The sequence below is a fragment of the Lactuca sativa genome, chromosome 5, assembly GCF_002870075.4.
Source record: "Lactuca sativa cultivar Salinas chromosome 5, Lsat_Salinas_v11, whole genome shotgun sequence".
Lineage (NCBI taxonomy): Eukaryota > Viridiplantae > Streptophyta > Magnoliopsida > Asterales > Asteraceae > Lactuca > Lactuca sativa.
In genome coordinates, this window is record NC_056627.2 from 161,971,342 (window position 1) to 161,992,326 (window position 20,985).

At 35.8% G+C, this 20,985-nt stretch overlaps 1 protein-coding gene across 2 annotated transcripts; it reads left to right on the forward strand.

Moving 5' to 3' along the window:
* Positions 1-2,917: 2,917 nt before the first annotated feature.
* On the forward strand, positions 2,918-7,336 carry LOC111877028 (protein TOPLESS-RELATED PROTEIN 2). Of its 2 annotated transcripts, none has more exons than XM_023873578.3 (9): positions 2,918-4,313; positions 4,963-5,046; positions 5,251-5,361; positions 5,453-5,635; positions 5,895-6,023; positions 6,109-6,198; positions 6,304-6,495; positions 6,590-6,762; positions 6,985-7,336. In XM_023873578.3, exons 1-9 carry the CDS (start codon positions 3,417-3,419, stop codon positions 7,184-7,186), a joined length of 2,061 nt encoding a protein of 686 aa, XP_023729346.1. In that variant the 5' UTR covers positions 2,918-3,416; the 3' UTR covers positions 7,187-7,336. The 2 variants fall into 2 exon arrangements, with proteins under 2 accessions (XP_023729346.1, XP_042758560.1); XM_042902626.2 differs by having other exon boundaries at positions 6,988-7,336.
* Positions 7,337-20,985: the final 13,649 nt, after the last annotated feature.

The window sequence follows — 20,985 nt, forward strand, 5'->3', positions numbered from 1 at the left end:
ATCGTAGTGTGCCATAAGGTGGGTGGCTAGGGTTATGTTGTAATCATTTAGGGTGTATTAATGTTATTCATGTGATGTAAAATTGGGATTGCTGGCCGGAAATCAAAGAAGTCCACTGCCACCATCGTGAGGTGGTGGCTGCCATCCTCTACCACCGCTAGCCACCACTAGGGTGGTTGTGTGTGTGTGTTAGTTAGTTAGTGTGTGTTATCCTTGAGTAAAGCATTTTAATTATAATTTCCAAAAGATTAATGAAAAGAAACTCAAACCACCACCGTAAGGTGGCCGCCGCCGCCGTGAGCCGCCATTGACCACCACGACCCGAGGTGGTAGTGGGTGGTGCCCCGCTAGCAAACCCTAATGGGCTTAGAGATTGGTTTTGGGCCTATTGGGCCATGTTTGGGTGGAAACCCCTAATTATGAGTATTGGGCCTTAGACTTATTGGGCCCACTTGTGGGCCATTGTGATTGGATTGTGAATTAAGCCTAAATTATTCCAAGCCATTTATCTAGTAGAATAAAGGACTTAATGGACTAAGTCCTTAATGGGCTAATTGAGGAAATACTAATATTTGAGAAATTATCAGGACGCACACGAGAATTATTTAATAAGTGAAATATTAAATAATAATCATTGGCAAAAATTAATCTAAGAAATAATGGACTTAATGGATTAAGTCCTTAGTGGGTTAAGCCCTTAATGGGTTAAGTGAGAAACACTTAACCCTAATTATCATTTTATGTGAAACCCTAATTTCACTTTGGCTTGGTGTGGGGTCATCCAAGAATAATCAAATGGACTAGAGTAATTAGTTGGGCTCTAGGGTAAGGCCCATATGAAGGATTGGGCCCAATTTGGAAAATTAGGCCATAGATGGGCCATAGTTGGGCCTAGTTGGTTGTATGATATTGGGCCCTTAGAATGAGACATGTTGGACCGGACTGAGCAATTGGGCCTTAAGGGAAGTCCATATAGAGGTTTGGGCCTAATTTGGAAAATTGGGCCATATGTTGGGCTTTGATCCCTAGTTGACTTTGGGCCTATGGATTGGGCCTGGGCTTGGGTAAGCCAAGCTAGGGGTAATGTAGTAATTATCCAAAGTATGTATTTATAGTTATGTGTTAGAACCTAATTATTAATTGGGTGTTATTTTGGTGTTGACAGTTCGGGAATCTGTCATCTAGCAGCTGGGGTTGAGTCTGCGGGACTTCAGCAGTGTGAGATTGTGTCTACGGGACTTCAGCAGTGTGAGGTGAGTTTCCTTCCAGTAGGAACGGGTCTACGACCACAATGCCGGCCCGTTTAGTTAGCAGTAGTTTCCGGACTTTGGTCTGATACAGTAGTTAGTATGTTTGATGTCTTCGTGACACAGACAGGATTATGTGTTATGTGTTCCGGGCTACGGTCCGATGTAGTATGCAATATATGTGTTAGTTGATATGTTTATGTTATGCTGTGCTCAGTCAGTTCCGGACTTCGGTCCGATGCAGTTAGTTCCGGATTTCGGTCCGATGCAGGGGACAAGGTCCCAGTCAGTTCCGGACTTCAGTCCGATGCAGTTAGTTTCGGACTTCGGTCCGATGCAGAGGGCAAGGCCCTAGTTAGTTCCGGACTTCGGTCCGATGCAGTGGGCAAGGCCCAATATGTGTTTATATGTTATTGTTTTCAGTTTTCAGTTTTGGTTTCAGGTACTCAGTTTTTCTAAAGAGGAGCTCGGGAAGATTGCAGTGCACACACCATTTGTTCAGCCTGGGATGTTTATACTCTGATATACTTGACAGTTGCTATAATATTTTGAGATACATTGCTTATGATTTTTATATGAGTTTTATTGACTATGGTTTTTATTATTAAATTAAACGAAATTTTCAGACTGTGTTTTTGGGATGTTACACAAGAAGATTGTGAAATCAGACAGCTTCAACAACATTGGCCACCCTTGTACACAGTTTCGACACTAGACCTCGACATGACGTTTTGCCTTTTAGAGGACCAAGAAACATGATTGTCGCCAATAAACACATAAACTACAAAAGTAGAGTGGCGTGTCTGAGGAAGAAGATGAAGACCAAGAGACAAAGTCCCCTAAAGGTATGGAAGTATACATTTTAGAGCAAGAAAATTAGGTTCACGAGGATCATGCATAAAGAGACATATTTCTCATTGATTTTATATATGAAGTAGAAGTTATACATAACACAACATTACAATATAATGACCAGTTGTTAATAAGAACTTTACACCACTAGTGGAAACGAGATACATGATGAGTATAAAGCATAACAAAATTAAAAATCCTGGAAGCTAACTATATTTTTCCTTCTTGAAAACTTCTCTTATTGGACAGTGTGTAACCGTAATGATAAATGAGATATTTATCAATTATCATTTCTCAAAAGGAAAAAATATGGGACATAAAGGGGTAAATAAAATGTTTTGTTGTAAAAATCATATAATAAAAGGGTTTTATTGTAAAAAATTAGAAAATAAAATGGTTTTTTTTTGTACAAAAATAACATAATGGTTTTTTCGAGCATTAGAGGATAATAGGTTGGGTTTTTCTGATGTCACAAATTTTAGGTAACCGGCTATCAAAGGTTTCCGGTTACAAGGCATTATTTTAAGCATGATCAATAAATAAAATGGTTTTATCGTACAAAAAAATAACATAATGGTTTTTTCGAACATTGGATGATAATAGGTTGGTTTTTGACTTTTTTTCTAAGATTTTCCCTTATAAATACTGTTTATGTGTAAGGTTTGTTCGAAATGGACTATCCATGCAAAAAGAAAGTTTCATAACGATTATATTAGGAAAACCGAAAAACATTCGGACAATTTGTGAATTTTGTATAAGTTATAATAAGAATAAATTAAAACAAAAAAAAGTCAAAACCCAACAAAAAAATAGGAAGAAATAAAACGGCGACAACTATCAATTTTATTGCAGGTCTCTTTCACTCGTTCTCAGGGAACGGTCTCTCTTTTCTAAGTCAACGCGGCAACGGCGAAGTTCGCTGCAACGGCAACAACAAGGCGGAGCCGATATATCTGTCCAAAAACTTTCTTTCAGATCTGGTAAACTTGTTAATATATTTCTTGTTACATAAACGCTCAGACTAATTTTTGTTGTCATATCTCAAATGCAAAAGTCAAACCGCACACCAAATTGATTTGAATTGTAATGGTTTCAAATAGCTCCACATGCACAATCTGTTGCAATTGCTCATTGACTGGTGTCTGATCTATTGTGTGTGAGAGACCATTGACCTCTACTTGTAAACTTGTTTCAAATATTTCTTGCCTTGTAAGCCGATATGCTAAAGCGATGCTGAGCAGAATTGATCCATTATCAGCTACTTCAAGCTCTTGTCTTTGGAGCTGTTGATTATCTTTCCTATTTTTCTCCAAATCGATGTCTAATATAAGAGAGGTTGAACACCTCAAAATAACGTTAGAATCCATAAAATCCGCCACCAACAACTTTGCTCCTGAGAATTGTATCGGAAGAGGAGGATTTGGGAAGGTGTATAAGGGAGAAATCCTCCATTCTGAGGGGCAGTCCATGGTTGTTTTTAAGCGCTTAGACCGTGCATTTGGGCAAGGAAACCCAGAGTTTTGGAAAGAAATCACAATGCTTTCTCTTTACAAACATGAAAACTTGGTCCATCTTTTGGGATTTTGTGACGAGAGTAATGAGAAAATCCTCGTGTATGAGTACCTATCTAATAGAAGTCTAGACTTTCATCTCAACAACAATGATCTAAATTGGACCCAACGGTTAAAGATATGCATTGGGATGGCTCGTGGATTAGCATACCTTCATGGTTCTGAAACCCAACTTAGAGTATTGCACCGTGATGTTAAAAGTTCCAACATCCTATTAGACGAAAATTGGAACGCCAAAATCTCTGATTTTGGCCTTTCCAAATTTGCTCCCACTAATAACTTCACATTTCTTTACACCTCAGTTGTAGGCACGGTTGGATATTGTGATCCATTATATGCGGAAACCGGGTTTTTAACAAAAGAGTCTGATATATACTCTTTAGGTGTGGTGTTGTTTGAAGTGTTGTGTGGAAGGTTGTGTATTAGCAATAAGGATGATCGCCCTTTACCAGGATTGGCACGAGAATGTTACGAACTAAACAAAGTAGATACAATTATTTTTGGTAACATAAGGGATGAAATAACCCCAAATTCATTGTGGGCTTTTACTACAATAGCTTATCGATGCTTGAAGAGAGATCGTGAAGAACGTCCATCAGTAACTGATGTTGTGCGAATGCTTTATATCGCGCTTGGATATCAAGTAAGTTATATTAAATATTTTTTTTTATTGATTATATTGATGTAATTCTGTTACTCTAATAGAAAGTTCAAGTGAGGTATTTGATCTGCTGTAAGATTCACTACTAGACCACTTTTGAAGTTTAAGAAAAATGAAAACAAGAAAAGATGTGTTCGACATAGAAACGTGTTATCAGATAATACAATTATCTGCTTAAATTTTTTTCCTACAACCAATAATAAGATTATTATTTTCAGAAATTTGGGAATATGGTTTTGAAATAGTATGTATGCATGTAAACTGTTTATTCAACTAATGGTATAGACCGTATAGTTTCTTGTATTAGATACATGATATATGCATGCTCTATCTTTTTGTTGGTGTTTTATAATAATAACATTTCTTATGTTACAAAAGAAAATTAACTAGCCAATCTCTTAAAAATTGACCATAGTTTTTGATTTTGCATTATTGCAAAACCGCTTGCTGATTTATATCAACTAAATTAATAAAGTGTTTTATATTGGTAACTTCACATATAACATAATTGTTCTCCTTATATGATGATTGGTATAAGACCATAATTCAATTGATTATTAGCTATATTAATACTCGATACAATGCATATCCATAACTTCAATTGACTATATATATGTGTACATTAATGCAGGCTAATAAAGAAAGCTGGGAGCTCCCTGATATAGTTGATTCCTTTCACATCAAAGCTCTACGCTTGCCAATGGATGCCCACAAGGTTTGTTTCAAATAGCCGTGTTTGGCTAATTATCATTGCAAAATAGGTTAAGTTCATAAGGGGTGCCCTCCCTATTAATAATCAACCAAATTCGTTGAAATGGGTAAAAAGTCCATTATTGCCATTTAAGTCAATCTAGTTTTATCAGTAATTAGTGCCAGGTCTGGTGATACTTTAATTAATCTAGAAACAGCGTGTCTTCAGGTTGTTCATTTGATCTATACAAATTCTGGGTTAGATTTGCTAGCACTTACTTCAAGTGGGATTCATAAAGTCTGGAAATGGAAACCAAGTAAACGCAATCCATCTGGGAAGGTTTGTTAATTAGAGTGATGAACATTTCTGATTAACATATTTCAACATTTAAATTTGACTTTTGATTGCTCCTTAATTATACACGTTTAAGTCAACTGCATCTATCGCCCCAAAAGTCTGGCAACCAACAAAGGGAGCTGTCATGTGTAATGATGTTAGTGGGAATAAACCTGATGAAGAGTCAGCAGCATGCATTGCTTTGCCAAAGCATGATGGCTTCTTCGTGTCTGCCTCTGGTGGGAAACTCTCCATGTTCCAAATGGCAACCTTCCATGTAATGTATCTTTGAGCTCGAAGTTATATATATATATATATATATATATATATATATATATATATATATATATATATATATATATGTATATATATATATATATATATATATATATATATATATATATATATATATATATATATATATATATATATATATATATATATATATATATATATATATATATATATATATATATATATATATATATAGGGAATGTGTCAATTTCAAATAGTTGATCGATTTTTTTAAACTTCAGACTATGATAAGTTTCATGCCCCCTCCGCCTGCAGCCACCTGCTTGGCTTTCCATCCTCGAGACAACAACATCATTGCTATAGGAAGGGAAGATTCAGTTATACAAATTTACAGCCTAGAGTTTTTTCAGGTAACCTTTACAACTTAATTATCAGATTGTCTTATAGAAAGTGTATCTTCTTAAGTTCTTATCATATCCATGATGCTTTTATTAGGTCAAAAGAGAACTCAGAGGTCACATGAAACAAATTACAGGGCTTTCCTTTTCATGGACTTCACTGGTTTCATCCGGAGCTGATGCTCAGGCAAGTTGTAGATGATGTACACTTAATTTTCTGCTTGTTGTAAGACATAAGTTTCCTTTACTGCTTTTTTATAATTCCACATTTGTATGTTTGAGTGTCTTACAGCTATGTATGTGGGACATTACTGGTGCATGGAACTGGAAGAAGAAATCAAGAAGCATACAGTCGCCACCTGGCCATCCATCCTCACTTGTTGGAGAAACTAAAGTTCAGTTCCATAATGATCAACGCCATATCCTTGTTGTACATCAAAGTCAAATTGCTATTTATGATGACCAACTGGAGTGCTTGAGATTGGTGAATACACAGATCTCATAACTTAACTAGTTTTAGAAATTGCTAACTATGAATAGTAACTAATAAAGTAGTTTCATTAAATCAACCTTTGCAGTGGTCTCCAAGAGAACCTCTTTCTGCTGCAATTTCAAGCGCAACATACTCATCTGATGGCTTGCTAATATTTACTGGATTTTTGGATGGTGCTGTTGGAGTTTTTGATGCAAACAGTTTGAGGCTTCAATGTCGAATAGCACCTTCTGCCTACTTGTCTACACCGATTTCCAGGTATGCCACAAAAGAGAACTAGAAATTAATGGTTATATATGTAATCCCAGCACAAGTTTTTTGTTTTTTGATATTTTTAGTACATTTAAGTTGTAACAAAGCAATTTTGATATCTCATGTGGTTGAAGTTGTAGTATTTGCTAGTGCCATCATGTGAGCTGGATGTACTATTTGTTTGATGAAAAGTCGATGTTGGGTTACTTATGCTTTTTCTTTTTGCAGCAGCAACAGCATCACCACATATCCAGTGGTTATTGCAGCACATCCATCCTATCCTAACCAATTTGCTCTTGGAATGAGCAATGGTTATGTTCATATTATTGAGCCGCCTGATCACGATCCAAAGTTGGAAAGCTCAGTGCCTCCAGAAAAGGGTCCTCTAGCAACGTCTAAGTTGAAACATGTCTTTCGGTTTTTAAGATAAGTTGTAAATGTAAGTTTTCTAGAATTTAATGTTTAGAAAACAAGAATGCAAAACAAAAATAACCAAAATAACTCTTTGATTAATCAGAAACTAACTCAAAACCGATGTTTTACAATTTGTTCTCACAATCATAAACTCGATTATAGACAACTATATATAGCCTGACATACCAACTTGTATTAGACTAGTAAACTTATGACTAACTTGCCATACACTAGACTTGTCATAAACCAGATTGCTTGATCTCCAAGTCCTCATCGACTTAGGATTCCAACAATCATTTCTGAATTTCTACGTCATTATAGAGAATTCTTCAACCCCAATATGTATTTAAAATACAGGTTCGTCATTGTCGTCACATTTTGAAAAATCACCTTCTTGTAATTTTTTGGAGTCATTTTGGACATTCAGAGGCAAAGTGACCCGGTTTGTCACACCGAAAACAAATCACCTTTGATCGGTCTTTTTCCCTATTTTTCAAATTTTTGTCGCAACAGCAATTACATTTTTTGCAATTGTTGGAATTGGGTTGAATTAAATCGGAATTGGACTTGTGGTGATTGGGTCGATTACCACTTTGAAAAAGCCTATTATTCCTTTTGGGCCCGCTTGATCCGTTTGACCCACATAACCCACCGGATCCATGATTACCAGTCGACACCCATTTCCCTTTGTCGATCTTTCCTTCGCTCCACCAGACAAGCCATCGCCACCACCTGAACCATTGCCACCACTGCTCGATGACCACAAAACCTTTGGTTCTTCTCCTCTATCATCACCCTCTTCCCTAATCCTTTCTTCATAAGCTTTAAGCCTTCCTACAACATCGTCAAATCCAACCGATTTGAGATCCTAGTCTAGTTCCAAAGAAGCAACTGTGTGGATGAACTTCGCTCTCGGTAATGATTTGAAAAACTTCTTCACAAGCTTCGTCTCATCAATTACTTCTCCTAGGGCTGCCGACTTTGAGGCTAATCCGGACAATCTCCCCGCAAAATCGTCAATCGATTCCGAGTCGGACATCTTTAGTCGGTCGAATTATGCCATCAAGGTTTGTAACCTAGCCTCCTTCACGCGCGGTCAGTGCTTGACTTTGATTGTGTCCCACAACACCTTTGAGGACTCCACATCTCTGATTTGCATAATCAAAGTCTCCGGAATTGCCTGATACAACAGCCCCATCGCCATGTAATCTTTCTCTTCATTCTTCTTTGTTCCTGGATCGATTACAGTCCATGCTTTGTGAATTCTTAGAACAACCTTCATCCTCATAGCCCAAACTGTATAATTTGTAGCGGTCAACATCGGACAGTGAACGGAGGTTGCTCCGATTTCCTTTGGTGGTGCTGAATTTGAGGACTCATCCGACATGGTGATTACTACAAGTAGAAAAACAGGTGGCAATTGATCTAGAAAAAATATGAATTCTATGAAGTTATTATTCACGGTGTGAACTCTGTTCATGACTTGAACACAATCAAACAAACGATTAAGTATAAAGATGATTAAGAATCAATTGCAAATCAATCGTGAATTCACTTGATAACAATTTGATCGGCGCTTTCAATTGACCAGAAGAAATCGTCTAATTATGATCTTGATGAACAAAAGCGTAGATGACTGGTCAAACAGTGATTTAATCAAGGCGTGAACGTATTCAGTCCTTCTTGTCGACAACAGCCTTTTGACTGCTTGTTCTATGATTACCACTTTAATCGATTACCTGGAAGCGTGAATGCAGATACGATCAAACAGTGATTGATCGATTAAGAAATCAGTAACTTGAATTCACTTCAATCGATTTGAACTACTAATTGAAATCAGATACGATGATTGACAGAAACTAAAAACAATTCAAATCAGAATCGATCAATCAGTGAGATTGGAAACTTGAATTGATCGACAGTGATTAATCAAATCGACAAAGGATTTCTGTCGATCCCTTCCTTGTTTCTGTCGCAGGATTTCTTTCTAATGTGCTCCGATACCAATTAATTTTTAGAAAACAAGAATGCAAAACAAAAATAACCAAAATAACTCTTTGATTAATCGGAAACTAACTCAAAACCCATGTTTTACAATTTGTTCTCATAATCATAAACTCGATTATAGACAACTATATATAGCCTAATATACAAACTTGTATTAGACTAGGAAACTTATGACTAACTTGCCATAAACTAGACTTGTCATAAACTAGATTGCATGGTCTCCAAGTCCTCATAGACTTAGGATTCCAACAGAATTTACATGATTTAAATACTAAATTGTATTTGTAGTATTAATGTTCTCTAGAATTGTACATAAATGATTGTAACATTTCATTTTGGGAAATGTGAGTAAATAAGTCTTATCTGCTCAAGTCAAATCTCATGTGTGAGTGGGAAAATGCTATATAGGGAAGGAGGATTCTACTTTTCAAAATTACAATGTTAGGGTTGATAAGGTAATTTTGTTCCTTTTAATTTCCCTTACTAGGAATGAGAAAGAGATTTGAACATTGATGTTTAGGTTTTGATTGAATTTACACCCTGTTGTGGAGTTCAACATAATGAAGAAAAAGAAGGGAAATAAATGGAAGCGAGAAGAAAATTGTAAAAACTTGGAAAAACACACAAAGATAACATCAACAGTTCATTTATTTCACTGAACCAATTGGTTTTCAAGAATATACAAATCAAGCCTCACTACAATAACACTTGATCACTCTAATTTGTTCTAAGACAAAGATTCAACCGATTACAACTCTAAGAACTATGAAGAACTACAAAGAAGGAGAAACCTAAAACAAGAGAGCTACCTAGTGTGTGTATGTGATTCTATCTGAATAGCAACGAGCAATCAAACAACATTCCACCAATAAATACTCCAGGCGACGAACAACCCATGGATCAGAAAATCCGCGGTCATAACCAGGACCTTTAATAAAAAATGAGTTGTAGTCCACAATAATCACCATCTATACACCTTACACCCTTCAAACAAATTTATCACAAAAATAGTACTTACCGACATACAATATGAACCCTGCAAAATAAAGAATGACACAAATACTATCAAACAATAAAATAAAGTTAAGTTTGCAATAATAAACAAGGATATCTCAACACCTCGCTCAAACTCCACTTCAAAAAATTTAATCTTTATTAAAAATATCTACAAATCCAATTTTTTGCATAAGAAATTCATGTTGAGTCGTTGAGATATAAGCTTTAGATTTAGTTAACAAATCTGCATTTTGATTTGAATAATTTATTTTTACAATTTTTAAAATTCCACTTAAAACCTTTTCACGAACAAAATGAAGATCTACTTCAAAATATTTCATTTTTTCATGAAACACATGGTTCAAAGCTAGCTTTATAGCCGAGTCGTTGTCACATCAAACACTAACATTAGTTAATCCTTTTGTCCCCAAATCACATAAAATCTTTAAGATCCAAATAATCTCATAGGTTATAGATCTAAGAGCTCGATACTCATATTCAGTAAAAGACCTGAAATAGTTGATTGTTTCTTGCTCTTCCATTAAACTAAAGAATTACCAAAACAAATAAAATAACCAATAACAGATCTTCTCGAGTTGAGACATTTTGCCCAATCTGCATCAACGAAACCTTTCAAATCAAATTTTTCAGTTTTAGTTATAGCAGCTCCTTTAGACCCCTTTGAGACATCTTAACTGTAACATCCATAAAATTTCAGTAAAATTTAAGCTTTCCAAAACAATCCTTTTTCTATAGAATTGTTTACAAAACCGTTGTTTCTAAAACATTTATTTAAAACCGGAATAATTTACACATAGTTTTCAAAACATTCACAATACCAGAGTTTCCCAGAAACCATAATTCCAAAACGCGAGGATGTGTACGGTTACGCCTTCGCCTTGCCAAAACGTCTGAAACATCTGAAAAAATAAACTGAAACCGTAAGCACGGAGTTTAGTGAGCTCCCCTAAAGTACCAACACACAAACATCAACACATATACCAATAACAGCAAACAACATGCACATAGAGTCTTCAGTATGACTGGACCGCCCTCACCAGGTCTTCAGTCTATCTGGCATACTCTCAAAACCTTCATCATGTCTGGTCTGCCCTCACCAGACCTTTAGCATGTCTGGGCCGTTCTCCGAACCTTCAACATGTCTGGTCCGCCCTACGGGCCTTCAGCCTGTCTGGACCGTTCTCAGAACCTTCGGCATGTCTGGTCCGCCCTTTCGGGCCTTCAGCCTGTCTGGACTGTTCTCCGGGCCTTCGGCCTGTAGTATGCCCTGATGGGTCTACAGTCTATCCGAGCCGCCCTGGGTATGTTAGCCTTCAGCACAAAGCAGGACCGCCTCTACCCAACCACACACACATATGTCGACATATACATAACAATAAATATATAACTAGTCAATAGACTAACAGGAATATCTTACAAATCTCTAAGCATAGCATCATCCTATCTACCAGGATACAAATCTAACAGATCATAGCAACTTCCTATATACCAGGATACCAATCTAACATATCACAATGGCATAGCAACATCCTATCTATCAAGATACCGATCTAACAGATCACTACATCATACAAGCATACGATAAACCAGGATATCAATCCCAAAAGGGCCAGCATTGGTGCCTTCGACCCTGTCAGTATAGTGAGGAAAACTCATCTCATAATGGCGAACTGAACTTAAAAGATCAAGCTCTCGAATCACGGCTCCAAACTCAAACGCCTACAACCACCATATGACCAATTCCATCAAGACCCAAATTACCAAAATACCCTTAGAAGTCAAACTTGGTTAACCCCGGGCAAACTCAAAATCAACAGTCCATGTTGACCCAACTCTTCGAGTGCATCTAGTAATTTGTCGAGCTCTTCCAGAATTCAGGAAATCAGGAAAAATCCTAACTAACTCGTCGAGTTATCTCATCAACTCGGCAAGTCTACTCAGAATCTTCCAACTTTCCAACTTCTTCAAGAAAAGCACCAAGGGCACTCTTAAAACTCACACACACTCAAAATGGAAAGAGAATGCACTATTCGTGTTTCTCTAGACTGAGGGGACGGTAAGGGAGGCTGCAAATGAGAGTTAAGGCCTTCAAATAGGGTACAAACTCTAAAAATTAGGGTTTTCATATTCAGCCTTCAACTCGTCGAGTTGGTGCCTCCCAACTCGTCGAGTAGGTCTTGAAAAGGATGCGGCCATTAAAACCCAACACAACGAGTTGGTGCCTCCCAAATCGTCGAGTTGCCCTGGAAGAATACATATAAAGCTTAAGGTTCATTCCTAAACATTAGGATGTTACAACACTCCCCCACTTAAATTTGATTTCGTCCTCGAAATCGCCCCTTACCATCCTTGGCATGCCCGACATCCTGAGGGCCCTCCATAACTTGAATTCACAACGACCTTCCCAAGACGATCAAACCTAGCAGAAAGTTTCCACCTCGCAGAAACCCAATCCATAATTCCACGTAACGACCAATCCCACTTCACCTAAAATCTGAAGCCTGAAATCTCAAAACCGGTCTGACTCCATGACAGATCGCTCATACTGAACCATTGTTAATTTCATTCCACTTATCCTTTAAACCGACTATCCAACATCTGGTAATTTAAGGTTCCCACCAGAAAACGGAATCACAGATCACATGTTGTTGCAACAATTCAATGCCTCCTTTAACTCCCGAACCAACATGTACATCACTGTTAGCTCATAAGCACGAACACTCGTGCCTGGCCCGATCAGCCTCGGGCTGTAATACCATCATGTCGGGTCCAATTAACCATCAGGTTGGAATATCCAGGGTTTGTTGGCCTACCACCTCAACCCTACCACTCCTCCTGAGCCTCCGTGCCTACGACTTACCGTCGGCCCGCACCGCGTGCCTTGGCCTACTGCATAGAGCCGGACTGCCTCAACCAAACCAAACACAATATGCCATCAACTAGACAATCATGATCAAGTATGCACATAATACCGACCAACAACATGTTGGATTAGTGTCTAAGTCCATAACCATTTTGGTATGTACTTGACCCAATTATGAACATGGTCCTTCTGGGTTGCCTTCACCATAGCAATATGTAGGATGAATTAAGGAGAGAAAGGTTTAATTATGATTTATTAATATATTATGAGAATAATATATTAAAGGAGAAATCATATTGTTTAATTAATATTAGTCAAAAATTAATAAAGAATTAATTATGTGGCTAAAAAAGATTAATTAAACTTAGGGGATTGGAATTGTAATTATAGGATAATTGCAACTGGGCTATGGATCACCTTGGAATAATAGGTTGGACGAATTCTATTGGGAAGCCCATTAGAAATCATCCAAGGTATGTTCCAGAAGGGGTCCATGGGCTGCTTAGGGCTTAAGCAATCAAATTAGGGTTTCCTTGTTGGATAACCCTAATAGCCTAAGTATATAAGGAACCCTTGGGCACCAAAAACGTGGTGAACACTTGAATTAGGTTTTCTAGCTGTTTTTGGTGCCTCCCCTCTCTTCTCTTCTTCATCTTGTTGCTTAGTGGTGTTTGTGACTCTATTAGAGGTGCAACACTTGAGCCAATAAGTTTTCTGAAGCCAATTAAAGCAAAGAATTGATTGTTATTGCTATATAACAATCAAAGGTAATTCTCTAAACCCTAATTCAGTTTATAATATGTTAGATCTAGGGTTTATGGCTTTGGATAATCAATTGCATGTTCATTAGACAAACTAGATCCAAAGCTAATAGGGTTTGCATGTATACCATAGGAATGATGTAGTGCTCATAACCCATCAGTGGTATCAGAGCCTAGGGCTGTTTGTTAGTGAATTGGATGCTTATTTGATCGAATTTTGGCTGAAAATCGAAATTTTTTGGGTTTTTCGACTTGACTCGCCGAGTCCATAGTGAACTCGATGAGTCCAAGCCTGACTCGACGAGTCAGAGGGTCAGATGCAGGATTTTTCGGGTTTCTTGCCTATTTTGCTGTGGGATAATTACCAAAATGTTTTTTATTGATAGAAATCAGATTTTTATGATATTTGGTGATTATCTTTGCCAAAATAAAAGATAATTTCATATTAATTGAATAATTACTTCCTTATATGATTAAATTTAATTATTTGAATTATTTGGTGTATTATATTGCAAGAAATTGGACTAGGTCAAAATTAGATAACCACCAATTAATTGTTAATTGTCTTATTTGAATTTTTTGATCTAGAATGTTCTTGATATAGTTTGAAAAAGTTTCAAATTAACCCTTTAGGTTTCATAGTTTAAACTTGAGCTTAATAGTTTTAGTTTTAAATTTAAATAGTTGAACCATAATGTTTTGAAAAGTTTCAAAACTTGCCCTCAAGTTTTGGAATTTAAAAGTTGGTTAAAAGTTTAATTTTGAAACGTTAAATTCTAAAACCCTAGAATTTTGAAAAGTTCAAATTACACCCTCATGGTTTTGTTAAGTTAATTAAAAGTTTAATTAAAAGAGAAAGTTAATAAAACCACCGAGTATTTTAAAAGTATAGAATACACCCTAAACTATATAGATGTAACATTAAAAGTCTAATATATATATATATATATATATATATATATATATATATATATGAATAAAGAGTTAGTCTTACCGTTAGTAGGCCTCATTCACGAAGCTGGTCTATAAGGGGTGTTTAAGGAAATTGCCTATAAAATGGCGATTCAATGGGTATCCACTCTTACCCACCGCACTCTTGACTAGTGGAGGGTCGTTAGCCGAACGGGTAGGATAGGATAGATACCTTCCATTATAAGTATAATGAAGTACAAAGTAACTAAATGTTTTTACAAATTTCCAAATCATAGTTACTTTAGGCAAAATGTGAAATTGTATGCTAATCCATGGAATTACACTTTGTACCCTTGTCAAACGTTGGTGGAGCGTGTTTGGTTAACCGGCACACTAATTTGGGAATGACATTGGTAGCGAAGGGTGACTCGATGTTTATCATAGATCAATGGAGCGTGTGTGGCTAACCGGCACATTGATTGGGTGATAGTAGCATTGAGTGCACCATGTTGATTCACATGGTTATTCACACCTTGTTTGTGATCCTCGGCATCCCAGTCGCAAACTTGAAGGGCATAATCGAGATTAAACATGCCATTGAAAAGTTCAATGAACCTCAAAAGATCTAGGAGTTTTAAATACATTTAAAAATTAAACCTCATTTTTGTTTTTCATGGTGGAAATTGGTAAATCTTCATTTACCTACCTTCAAATATTCTGCAACTAGATTACGACATCCCTCTTCTAGGTTGTAGAGTATTGTGTTGGATCCTAGCCTTAATAACTCATTTGGGTGTTTTATTAAGGACTCAATCAACTTAACTTGAATTTTCTCCCGTTTTGTAGATGTTAAACAACTATGGTTTTCCTAAATCCCTTGGAACAAGTTTTCTAAATGAAGATGATATTCCATGATATGATCGAGGAACAAGAAATCATGCTTCACTTCCTCCACCTCCTCCAATTATTCTCCCTAACCCACAAGTTCGAAGGCTTGAAAATTTCAAGCTCACTCAAGTCCTTTTGGCAAGTAAACACGAAGATGGGAAACCTGTGTGTGCACGCGTCTTAGAGATGAAGTCACACATTGATAGGTTAAGGATGTTGGGTGTCGAGATTTCAGGTGAGTTGGCTGTTGACTGGGTTCTTCAGTCACTTCCTGAATCATATAGTGAGTTCGTTAGAGAGTACTATATGATAGATCAGGACATGAACCTCATTGATCTCACCTATTTGCTTATAACTGCTGAATCAACAATGATTTGGCGTGCTAATCAAGCAAATTTGCCTGGTGAATCAAACTCCCAAACTTCGATGGACATTGAAAATGGTGACATTGGAGATCCAGAAAAGGTAAATTCTGAGATAGTTCCTTGTGCCATTCCAAAAGAGTCCATTTGCTTTTATTGCCAAGAGAAGGGGCATTGGAGACGAAGCTGCCCTATTTACCTGAGAGATCTAAGAGATGGGAGAGTCAAGATGTATGGCTCTGTTTCAGGTTAAATCCATTAACTAACTTTTTTAAGTTCCTATTCTAGATTCTTAATACATGATGTGATAATATTACATTTTGATGTTTTGTAGGATCGAAGAAAAGAGAGGAAGCTTAAGGGAAGAAGTGAGCTGAATCTAATCGTGAAGAAATGGATTTCGATCGCATTGCTTGAAGATTGGGTTCTTGAGCTACTACTTTGAGTTAGAATAGGTTGCTAAGAAATATGTAATAGCATAGTTTTTCAGTTGAATACATTGTAAGGACAAATTTTTCCGCAATAAAATAAATTTTGATTATATCTTATTTATTTATCCTTGCAATGGTGTGTATGAAAAATTGATGTTTGAATGTTTCTATTATTAGCAATGATGGATTTGATTCTTAATTAGGTTAATTGTGGAAATGTTGAGAATTTACCAAATAGGGAGAGTTTCTCTTCTCCCAAGTTTCAATTGGATAGAAACTTGGAATCATGCAACTTGTATTGTATGATGAATGAAAACTTTCATATTTGATTAGACTAATTATTCGACAAAGTGTCAAGTGAAAAAGGACTAGGAGATCAAGTACACTAGGTTATGTCTTGATCTAGTCCACCACAAGAGTAACAAAGATATTCGTCATGATTTACTAAAGTTTAGTAAATATGATTATACTTATAAGATTAAGTGCAATTCTGAGTTGATTGAAAGAGTTTCAATAAATAGCATAACGAATAAGAAGAATCAAGTAGGCAGAAAGATAAAAGTTTCTCTATTCTAAGAAGAAGGGAGAGTACCTTTTATTGTGTTTTATGATAAGTCTTAATGATTAAGAACCATATCTCAATTAATTCTCTAAGTGAGTCTTAGTACATTTGTATGTCGAAGAAGAGGAATCGAGAATTGTGGATAAATGGTTAAATCAATAAGTCAATCATACGTCATTCTAACATCGAGTCTTAGAATTATACTCCAAGATTATGAATTGAGTGACAAGTCTTAAGTAGGTTTATAACACTCATCAACTGTGTAATTTGGAAAAGTTTTCTTATTCTTGCACATTTGAAATTGGTAAGTTGTGATGTCTTGGATAAGACAAAGACCAACTAGGACCAATTTTATGAAGTGTTTTGATAAGAACTACACTAACTCTTGAATATTTGTTTTGTCTAGGAAAGTTTCCTGACAAGATAATCATATATTTCAAGAGGTCAGTGGGAGTTTTGATGATCTTGAAAAAGTTTCAAGAACAAAGCAAGAATAAACCTTATCGATCATCACTAGCACACGACTTGAGGTTTACAACCTATCATGTTGACATTATTTTGTTTCTGTTCCATTCCAATTGAGTTAATTATGCATGCAAGTTCTATGAGTTCTCATTTGAATGTATAAAGACATAGCGCCTTGATCAATGAAAGTACATTGATATGTAAGGGTAAGTTGCTGAACTACTTGACATGGTGGGCACTCGTGTTACCATAAGGCAAGAAATCAAGAAAGTTTAGTCCATATGGTTTTGGATTTGTCGCAAACCTTGGTTTTGGCAAATTTACATGGATAGGAATACATACACCATAAAATCCAAGTGTCATATGGTTTCCCTCCTTCATGAAAATGGTTGTGAGGAAATGCTTTCACTAAGAGAGATTTTAGAAGATAGCAATTGTGAAAATTGTATTCTCAGATTCGATTATGATTACGGCATACCTCTTCATAGTTCGAATTGTGAGATTTGGCAATAGGTCTGAACATCTGGGACTTAGTAACATAAGTTCTGAATTTGTTTAGACACACATGTGAGCTTTCTAAGGCAAAAGGTGTATGAGTTTAAGATGCTTAGATAAAGGCTTATCAAAGCATCAAGTATTAGAAATATGAACTTAAGGAATTCAATAAGCATTGTTTTCTGGTAGTTCAGTTGTTTTCTGAATACATGTCAAAGCTAGTGGGAGCATAAATGTTATGCTTGTAAGGAAATAATCATTGTGTTAGTGGGAGCATGATTATTATTTTAAGTATTGCAAGTTAGCAATCTTAATTATAGAAAAACAAAGATTCAATTTTCAAAGTTGCATGGGTTGAAAAGTTGTTTTGCTATAATTAAGGGAGAGAATATTATACTTCGTTTCAAAATCTAAAGCTTAGATTGAGAAATTTTAATAAATATAGTCAAAGGATACATAGTGTGTTCTCAAATTTCGATTATGATTACGACACCCCTCTTCATAGTTCGAATTGTGAGAACGTGACACATAAAATATTATGGAAGAAGATTGATAAAGTATCGTATCTTCATGTAAGACATTATGCATCGTGTCCCATACACTTCGGGTATAGGATCAATTGCAAATGCTATAATATTTTACCATTCTTAAATTTTCCAAATGCCTAGCGCATTAAGAGGGAAAAGGGGACAAGAATCGGATTTGACTAAAATAATTAAAGAACTATCAAAGGACGATCCAAAGTTCGCTGAGGATTTGTTGCTTGTGAGCAGTTGGAAGTATAGTATTGGATGGACCATATTGATATTATTATGAATAGATAAGATTCTATTAAGAAAGAGTTGTCATATGGCAAATATGGAAATGTTTCCATATTGGGAGTTGGAAATTAAGAATTTATGTCTAGATTAGAAAATTTTATGCAAAAAGGATGTTTAAAGGAATGTACTTTGAGTGAGAGACATCATATCTATAGAATTGTTTTGTAATAATTTCTGATAGAGACCCTTGTAATTTGATTGGACAAGTCTTGGTTGCTTTTGTGCTATGACTTTACGAAAGGTTCGTTGCGTAAAATGTTAGATTTTAGCATATTCTAGTAGTGGCAAGAACCTTGCGTTCTTACACTAATGATAAGGATTGGGAATTGTGAAATGAGCATCATTGGAAAAGTTTTTCAATTGATCTATTTCACAAAGTAAGGACCATAGGAAACATAGTGTGCATGCTTGGTGCATGGGAAACATAGTTCGAATGGTGAGATTTGGCAATAGGTCTGAACATCTGGGACTTAGTAACATAAGTTCTGAATTTGTTTAGACACACATGTGAGATTTCTAAGGCAAAGGTGTATGAGTTTAAGACGCTTAGATAAAGTCTTATCAAAGCATCAAGTATTAGAAATATGAACTTAAGGAATTCAATAAGCATTGTTTTCTGGTAGTTCAGTTGTTTTCTGAATATATGTCAAAGCTAGTGGGAGCATAAATGTTATGCTTGTAAGGAAATAATCATCGTGTTAGTGGGAGCATGATTATTATGTTAATTATTGCAAGTTAGCAATATTAATTATAGAAAAACAAAGATTCAATTTTCAAAGTTGCATCGGTTGAAAAGTTGTTTTGCTATAATTAATGGAGAGAATATTATACTTCGTTTCAAAATCTAAAGCTTAGATTGAGAAATTTTAATAAATATAGTCAAAGGATACATAGTGTGTTCTCAAATTTCGATTATGATTACGGCATCCCTCTTCATAGTTCGAATTGTGAGAACGTGACACATAAAATATTATGGCAGAAGATTGATAAAGTATCATATCTTCATGTAAGACATTATGCATCGTGTCCCATACACTTCGGGTATAGGATCAATTGCAAATGCTATAATATTTGACCATTCTTAAATTTTCCAAATGCGTAGCGCATTAAGAGGGAAAAAGGGACAAGAATCGGCTTTGACTAAAATAATTAAAGAACTATCAAAGGACGATCCAAAGTTCGCTGAGGATTTGTCGCTTATGAGCAGTTGGAAGTATAGTATTGGATGGACCATATCGATATTATTATGAATAGATAAGATTCTATTAAGAAAGAGTTGTCATATGGCAAATATGGAAATGTTTCCATATTGGGAGTTGGAAATTAAGAATTTATGTCTAGATTAGAAAATTTTATGCAAAAAGGATGTTTAAAGGAATGTACTTTGAGTGAGAGACATCATATCTATAGAATTGTTTTGTAACAATTTCTGATAGAGACCCTTGTAATTTGATTGGCCAAGTCTTGGTGGCTTTTGTGCTATGACTTTACGAAAGGATCGTTGCGTAAAATGTTAGAATTTAGCATATTCTAGTAGTGGCAAGAACCTTGCATTCTTACACTAATGATAAGGATTGGGAATTGTGAAATGAGCATCATTGGAAAAGTTTTTCAATTGATCTATTTCACAAAGTAAGGACCATAGGAAACATAGTGTGCATGCTTGGTGCATGGGACAACTATTGTTTTAATTTGAGTAATAAGTTGATTTTTTGAAACAGTAAACATTGAATAATGAGTAATCAATATGGTGTTTAAATAAAAGTGTTTTATTTATGCTCAAAAGTTTTGGGGCCATATAGGATTAAATATTATCATTGTGTTTCACTTTGCATGTTTTGACTTCTAGAATAATTAGGTTATTCAAACCTCCACAGTCGGTCATACGTTGGAAGTAGGTATGAAGGAAGACTGTCATGAAGAGTCTGTAGATTGTCTGAAGAGTTTAGACATAGCACAAGTTTGCTGCAGAGTTCATGAGTGCTTTGATATGATTAGAGTATTAGATTAAACCCATACTCACGTGAATCACTTCATGGATTATATCGCGAGTGATTGTGAGTTAATAATATTGTATATTATTGAAACCGAGACGTGTGAGTTGTTATTTGTTGGTCGATTTCACATTGATAATAAGTAAACGCACCAGCAACTTGGTGTTATAAGACTTATTGTTATGTGTGATTCGATCAGTAAATGCAAGCGAGCATTTGAGTCGAAGTTTATCCATT